Below are 8,495 nucleotides of genomic sequence, written 5' to 3' on the forward strand. Positions count from 1 at the left end.
ATCATATCATTGATCAACTCAAGTATAGAGAGCCCCAATCAAATATGGTGACAGGTCAATAACACAAGCCTCACTGGTTCTTGTGCGTCTCGTGACCAAACGTCATGACACAAGAAACAATCATTTTTGATGATGCTGATATTATTTAAAATATAATTATGTGCTCCACAGGCCAAAGATCATATGGGTGAGGAATGACATGAGGGAGTCATGAAATGATGACAATTTGTATTTCTGAGTGAACTATTCTTTAGTTCTCCGTGTCCAACCTCGAAACTGTTTGTAGTTCTCAGTGTTATTACTGATTGCATAACTGTTTGCATTACTATCACAATAGGTTATAAGGATTGGCAGTCATGGACAGTCTAACATTAAATACAGTCAGCCAACACATACAGTCATACAGTGTCACAGTCACACACCAGTGTATTGGCCATCATTAATCCTGCCTAATCAAGCCCAGCCCCCTGATGGGTGTCGAGAGGGGTTGAGTGAGAGGTGGGGGGAGGGCATATGAGATCTAAGGGTGTGCCAGCTGGTGTAGCAGCCACTTACAGTGAGTCATAGGACCATCTGTCCAGTCACTCTGCCCTACCTCTACACACACACACACACACACACACGTGTGTTTTTCTATCATGTGAGGACTTACTATTGACTTTTGTTTTAAATTAAGCTAATTATGTTTTTTATCCCATAACCCTATACCTACCTCTGAACATTACCTTTACAGAAACCTGTTAGCTATTATAGATATTAAAACATTATTGAGTTTCTTTATTAAGCCAATTTCCTCATGAGGACTGTCCTGACAACGTTAGTGATTTCAGGTTTACCTATCTCTATGATCATAAAGCCGCACACACACCTAACAGGCTGTATACACAAATCACGAACAAATATAAAATAGGAGCATGACATGAACTGTGAAAATAATGCAAAATATCTGATATATCTAAAATAGGTTTCATTTCCTTTAAGTTCTTCAGTTTTTTGTTCTGATTTGGGAGTGAAATATGACCTGGTCATGCTCTTGACAGGTTTTGAGTGAGGTTAAAATAAAAAGCACTATATAAGTGCAGACCATTTACCATAATGTTGTGTAGAAAACCTTCAAGTTGAAAACCTGTGTGTGTGTGTGTGTGTGTGTGTGTGTGTGTGTGTGTGTGTGTGTGTGTGTGTGTGTGAGAGTGTGTGTGTGTATCTCCTACTACCCCAATTTCCATCTTCCCATCCTAAAGGAACAGAGGAGTTAACTCTGTGGCTCTTTGACTAATTAATAATGGATGCAGCTAGAGGCAAATTATAATTATCCTTTCCTTACTCTCTCACTCTTTGCAGATTTTTGTATTCATTAAAGTTAAGATTCACATTCAAATCTATGAATGTAATATAGTAATACATGTAGGCCTATAAATGTTGTGTGGCATCACAACTCCATATTTTCTAAACGCTGTTATGTGTTGCACCTATCAGCAGGAGTTGCTGTGAGCTTAATTGATTATGACACAAAAAAGCCCACAGCCTACTACGAGAAACCAAACGCCATTCTCAAGTGCTACATAAGTAATGCAGCCGCACAGTTTCAAAAATACCATTTCACCTCCAGCTTTGAAATGATCTCCTAATGCAAACGGCACTCCCCAAAATTATTCCAATCACAAGCTAAGTCTAGGCACAGACCTTCTCGCTAACTGCATTGGCAAGAAATGAGTTTGAAACGATCTGTCTTCAGTTTTACAGCAAGAAGCTGGCTATGCTTAATTATTATTTATTTCTTTTCAACTGCCAAATGTTGTTTTCTCTGTTCCATCTGCAAAGCCTGTGCTGACTGCCACACGTCTTCCCAAGAAACTCTTCGGGACTCTTTATTGCACTGATAACTGTTTCCTATCCTACGGGACAAAAACTGTTTAGGCTAGTTTGCTGGTCTTCCAGACTGGTCAAGCTTGTCTCCAACCAGTGATCATCAGCTTAGCTACACTGAGAGTCTCACTGCCATCTCTGACTGGTTTAAGCTGATTTTATTTCCATAAGGGTAAACTATGTCCATCAGTGAATTTAAACTAATGTTTTTTTTTTCTCTCTCTCTCTCTCTCTCTGTACAGATGTTTCTCCAGGTCTGACCACTTGGCTCTGCACATGAAGCGACATATCTAAGACTGATGGAGAAGAGAGAGAGAGAGAGAGAGAGAGAGAGCGAGAGAGTGAAATAAAAGACTAAAAGAGTGAGATCGAAGAAAAGAACATGTGTGCACCATCCAGATGAGAACATTCGCCACAGACACTGGGTGCACACAAGGGGTCTGGCCGCAAACTTCACCACAAGGAATATGCGAGGCAGTGTGGGCAAACGTTGTTGGAATCTACACGCTCTCAAGAATGTCCAGCCTTTTCATCAGCGATTAGCCATGCCTTACCAAGCCATAGCTTGGAGGTCAGACACTGCCAAACACCACTTTCCTTCATTCTCTTTTGTACAGTAAAACACCACAAGCATGGGATAAAAATAACTTGTGAACACCACATCATGTACAAAATCCAAACGTACATCTCATTCATCACGTAAAACGACGTTCTACTAGATAATCACGCTCATTGTTCACTCTGGAATTTCCTTCTTTTTCCTTTTTCAATCAAGGCCACATCACAATAACCAACCTGCAGCTATGTCGTATACAGCAAGCAACCAAACTCAGAAAACAACATCGTCAATACATTCTGAGGATTTACTAATGGAACTAGCGGCCAAACATAATGCCTGACCCCCAAAAGCAGGCTCTGTTTAAAAACTAAAGAAAACGCTCCGGATGTGTGCTGATTTCTTATACTCTTCTCTGCTCTTCACGTCTGTCGCCTCACAGGTGACTGAAACGATGCGCAGCGACACTTTCTTGCCTTTGTTTTGTTTTTTAAGACAGTGTTAAAAAGATGGAAAAAAAGGATGTTTTCCTTCTGAGCTGAATTGTCTTAAACTTCTGAAAAGTAAAAAAACTTGCGTTGCATACACAAGCATAAATGTGCACGTATGGGCCATGGGGGGGAATTGTAAGCCCTTCTCAGTATGCACAAGGTTCGACTCAGTGGCTGCTATTTGGCACTGAAAGCGAAAAAGTTTGAAAAAGACAGAAACAGAAACCCCCAAAAGATCGGGATTGTTGGCTTGGTATGAAAGGACAGATGTCTTCTGTTTTTCATTTTGCTTTGCTCTGATTTGATCTGGGAAAAGCAAACCGAGCGCAGCATGGCGTCAGCACGGACCTTGTGTGATGCTCTTGACACTGGAAAAGCTCTTTGGTTTTGTGTTGATACTGGCACCTGTGTAGTCCTCTGTTGAACCAGGGCTTTGGGGGGATGAATAGTAGGACGTTTGACTCTCAGATTGTGGAGCACATGCTGGGATCAGGATCCAAAAGAACTTGGTGGCATCAGCCCAGACAAACTTTGCCTGTTTCGTATCCATTGTCTGCACTGATTTTTTCAATGTTCTCTGTGCTTTTTTTCACACAGTCAAGAAAATCTCAAAAACACAAAAAAAAATATATAAAATTACAAAAAAAAAATAACAACTAGGAGGGGGAAACATTTTCGAAAACAAAAAAATACAGAAAAAAACTAATCTTTTTCACACACACACACTTGCGCACGCACACGCTCACACATACACACTCACGCACACACACACGCACACACACAGACGCACACACACACACACACGCACACATACAGACACACTCACACTCAATACATAGAATGGTGTTTTTGCTCCTGGCTTTTCCTGAGAAAAAACTAATCTCAACAACAAAAAATGTAGAAGAATAATTACCAAGATAATGAACAGCGTTAAAACAAAACACTGCATGGCAGCCTCTTTCATACAGACACACACACACATGCACAGCTTGCCTCTCAGCATTATTTGTTTTTCACCAAAATCTTCACAGCAGGGTTTCAGCAATTGTTGTTTTGTAGGATTGCATTCCATCCAGACGTCAGACTTTAAAACGAGAGCTTGTTGATGTATTCTGGTAAATTATGTCAAACCGGGCCGAGGTCTATCTCTGTGTTAACAATCAGCTTCTAAATCATGGGTACAAAATATATATATCATTGTTCCCAAGGTTGTGAAGCCTGCCGTGGCATTGCAGTCAGGGCGTTTCTCCACCGACCCTCCTCTTCTCCACTGATTTATGGGCTGCTGAGGGTGGAGAGGAGATTGAAAGCCATTATGATTCAGCAGTTACATGTTTGAAGTCGTCGCAGACTCTACTAAACGTTCCCAGAGTATGCATTAGGGGACTGGAGCTACACAATCAATACCAAAACTCTTAGTGCACAACTGCCTAAGAGTGAAGGGTTGGTGTCTGCTGAAGGCAGCTCTTCTGTCACATATACAAACACACACTCACCGTCAATGCATTTTACTCAATGCCCATTATTTTATTTCTATTCACACAAGTTTGGTTTGTTTTCCCAAGCAAATTGTTATTTTGTCCAGTGAATTGAAAAGTCATGCCTAACCTTTGATGAAATGAGGGATGAATTGTTCATCTCCCCTCATATACAATCAGTTGTGGTTCTTGGCACTTTCCGCGAGGAGCGGCATGTGTATGTGACGATTGTATGAATGAGTTTCTGTAAAGTCAGTCAGCAGGATGTTTCGCTACTGTATCATAATTGCATTGTCAATAACTTGCCACATTAATGGGATTTGTGGGACAGTGTACAGCATTCTTCATGTGTCAAACCAATTTAGAAAGACTGATATTTAGAAAAACAGCTTTTAATTTAGCAAAAGGGTTACTTTCCATTTTACTCAAAGATTGCTGTGGTGAAAAGCAACATTTATTTCACGCTGATCTGGCCTCCCGTGACTCTAATGAGTTTTTGCTCCCTAAGAAAATGAAGATTCTGCTTCTTCCTACAGTCACCATATGGACACAACAGCAGGAAAGCAGAGACCAAAAAATAGCGTTGTATCATTTCCCTGACACTGATGAACAATGAAGCCACTGAACACAGTCTTCAAATAAACATTGAAAATATACATTTAAATATCATATAAATACAGCTCAAAGCCATGTTGAATGCAGAATTACAAATGAAAATCCCTTCTCTTGTTTTGCCAAGATGTTCCTCACGTAACCAAATGAATATGGAGCAGGCAAATCAGATTCATTAGCAGGCAGCCGTACAATCCCTTCACAGAGCCGTTTGATAAGCCCATTCTCTCACTCTCAGATGAACGGCAGTGGTCCACGCGCCATCTATCGCACTGGCACCCAATGCATACTTCAACTTTGCCCAAAGATTTACGCATTTGCATATAAACTGCTGGGTGTTGAAAGAGTGAAAGATCAATTTGACTTTAGATTCTGTTCTACATCAGCCTCCTCTTAATTTCTTCTTAACGTCTGTGTGGCCATAGTATGTGTGCTTGTAAAATAAATGGTCATGTTGGTCGAAGAGCCCTAGCCGTGAAGTTGCAAACAGCGAAGTAGTCGCGTCGGTTCTAGTTTACTGCATAGTCAGTGCAGGATGTCTTAAAAAGGACTTTCAAGGTCACGCATGCCTTTAGATACAACATCGCCGAAACACTGCTTAAAATGTTGTCTTAAAGTGATAGCTCACATTATTCTCAATTCTGAATCGCAAACTGTACAGAAGACCACCTTATCTACTGCGAGTTATCTATACGAAATGAAGACTCTTTGGAGTCCGAGATAAGGACGTGGAGGAGTGTTTTACATCATTGAAAACATTCGAAGGGAACAATTTTTTGACCTAGTGATTTGGGCACTCTTCCAGTGAATATCCCTTTCCAAGCGGTTTGCTTTATAGCTTCAAAGAGGCTTATGGCAGCTTTTTGCATTTTATACAAAAAAATGCTTGAAACATCACAAGGGGATTTTATGAAAAGGGTCAGAGGTGACTAAGACAACTTTTCAGTTTTTAATGTAATTTTTGGAAAATCATTTCACTCCATAACTAACACTAGCTTAGTCTGTTTAATGACAGCTGTTGATTGTCTACATAACATTTTCTAGCATTTCAAGATGCACTTCTCAGAAGAACATATTCACTTTTCAGCTTATTAATATGAATTGTAACATGTTTTATTTTCATTGAGCCGTATTCAGGAACCAAGAGCAGAACAAATGTGTAACTCATTACATGAACTGTCGCGTTCAGAAATCCATTCTGCTTATGTTTCATGAGTGAGGTCCATTGCCTTCAATCATACTCAATGCATCACAAAAGTAAAATCCGCTATTCTGCGTATCTTGTCTAAAATTCACCCATATGGTCTTCAATCTCTCACAAAGTCAACAAGAGGTGAGAACTGTAACGGTGGATTTGTTAGGCCTTCTATTTCTTGAGATATACTGCATCTTGAAGTGCATCTGTATGTGTGTTTGTTCAAACTTGATGTGTCAGTAAGGAAGGGATTCACCAGGACTTTCCCTTCAGCTTTTTACGTTCCTCACACCCACCCCATCTATCACCCCCTGCACGTGCATAACCACAGTCAGCTGTTCCTAGATCAGTTCATTAAAACAGCCTTGCTCCTCTGCTTAAAGTCAGTTCCATTCTGCAGGTTTAGAGGGCTTGTGTGTCACCAGCTGTCATTGAGGGATATTTTACCAATGAATGTCTCTCAACATCACTAACCAGAGAGCAACCGGCCAACAACAGACCTCAGTGATGCTTTACAGGTGATCTCTCTCTCAAACGGCCTCCATCAGTTGGTAGAGCAGGTACGGATCGAAATAATAATACAACAAAACAGAACAGTTATGTGCCATCTTGATTTATACCTATGGAAGTGGGATGATGTTTTGCTGTTTGTATGCTGAAGCGTGTTGTAGGGGACCCTCATATTCACCGTCACCTCTCCAACACTCCACCCCCTCACTTCCTGTAATACTCACAATCTTCCTCTCCGTTTCTCTATTCAGTTCTTTCCTTGTGTGTTTTTCTTTTTTGGTTCTTTTGTTGTACAAAGTGTTTAAAATATTATTATTTGTATGATAAAATGTTAGTATGGTAATGTTCTTTATTAAGGAAGAAGACGAAATTTATTTTTGTTACTGGTCTGTTTCATAATTCTTTTTTAAATTGGTATTGTAAGATATCTATGCAAGAACTGTTCAGTGGAGCATTTTTATTTAAGAATGTAATTAATAAGTGTAATAAATGGTAGAATCTGAACACATCAGACTGACGTTTTCTGTTTCTGTGATTGAAAAGAAGAGATATTACGTTGACAGCAGAGTGAGGGAGAGAGACGAGCTATTCCACCTCGATGTTAAATGTCTCTGTGGCTCGTTGGAAGTTGAGCCCCACCATTCACAAGTTCCAGGAACAGCACCACACGTTTGTCAGTGGATATTGGTGTCTATGATAGTGATTTTAGCACAGTTAGCACAGCATACCCATGTTCAAACAATAATTATATTTATTAACAATAATTAATAATCTTCTGCCAAGCAATATAGTCCATTATTCAAACTAGGTTTCCCTCTTATTCTGACCAGTGAATGGATTTTGAGTCATTTATGAAGTATTTTTCAACATTTTATAGAGATTGCACTCAAAAAAGCAAAACTTAGCCGATTAAATATTTTAGATGAGAACAAAAATATTTTTTTTAGATTTTATTCATTTATATTTCAATTTCAAAATTCCCTGATATGTCAAGATTTTTCATGCTAAATGTAACTGAACTGAGAATACATTTACAATGTACACGTCATTATTCATGCAATTATCTAATCAGCCAATCGTGTGGCAGCAGTGCAATGCATAAAGTCATACGGATATATGGGTTCAGGAGCTTTAGTTAATGTTCACATCAACCATCAGAATGGGGAAAACTGAGTGATTTCGACCTTGGCATGATTGTTGGTGCCAGACGGGCTGGATTGAGTATTTCTGGGATTTTCACACACAACAGTCTCTAGAATTTACTCAGAGTGGTGCCAAAACAAAAATATCCTGTGAGCAGCAGTTCTGCTGATGGAAACACCTTGTTGATGAGAAAGGTCAACGGAGAATGGCCACAGTGGCAGATCCTGGCATAGGCGATATAGGCAGCCGCCTAGGGTGGCAACTCTCTCTGGGGCAGCATGAAAGGGTACCTGCTTAGCCGTGGCCGCCCCCGCACAGCGCTCTCAAGATCATGATGGGAGAAAGGTGCCCTGAGTTTTTCCTCAGGCTACTCCACTTTAAAGGCTCTATATGGGTTAGGATTATGGATGTTCATGATGCATTCTTACATTCTGAACAAACAAGATAACCACGATCAACAGTATAGGTGCACCATGACACAGGATCGCCTCAGTTTATTAGCATCAACCATGTGATTCCTGAAGTCATTGATGATTTTTCGCTGTTCGCTGGCGCTGTTTTGGTGGAACGATTGGGACCTACATAATATTAGGCAGGTGGTTTTTATGTTGTGGCTGATCGGTGTATACATGTATTTATTTCAT

At 40.1% G+C, this 8,495-nt stretch overlaps 1 protein-coding gene across 1 annotated transcript in view; it reads left to right on the forward strand.

The window, feature by feature from the left end:
* Positions 1–7,214, forward strand: part of LOC127654675 (Krueppel-like factor 7) — a 55,423-nt gene extending 48,209 nt beyond the window's left edge. The window contains exon 4 of the mRNA XM_052141950.1: positions 2,109–7,214. Coding sequence (XP_051997910.1) covers positions 2,109–2,160 — 52 coding nt within the window. The 3' untranslated portion in view covers positions 2,161–7,214. The remainder of the gene's footprint in view (positions 1–2,108) is intronic.
* Positions 7,215–8,495: the final 1,281 nt, after the last annotated feature.

The sequence above is a fragment of the Xyrauchen texanus genome, chromosome 14, assembly GCF_025860055.1.
Source record: "Xyrauchen texanus isolate HMW12.3.18 chromosome 14, RBS_HiC_50CHRs, whole genome shotgun sequence".
Lineage (NCBI taxonomy): Eukaryota > Metazoa > Chordata > Actinopteri > Cypriniformes > Catostomidae > Xyrauchen > Xyrauchen texanus.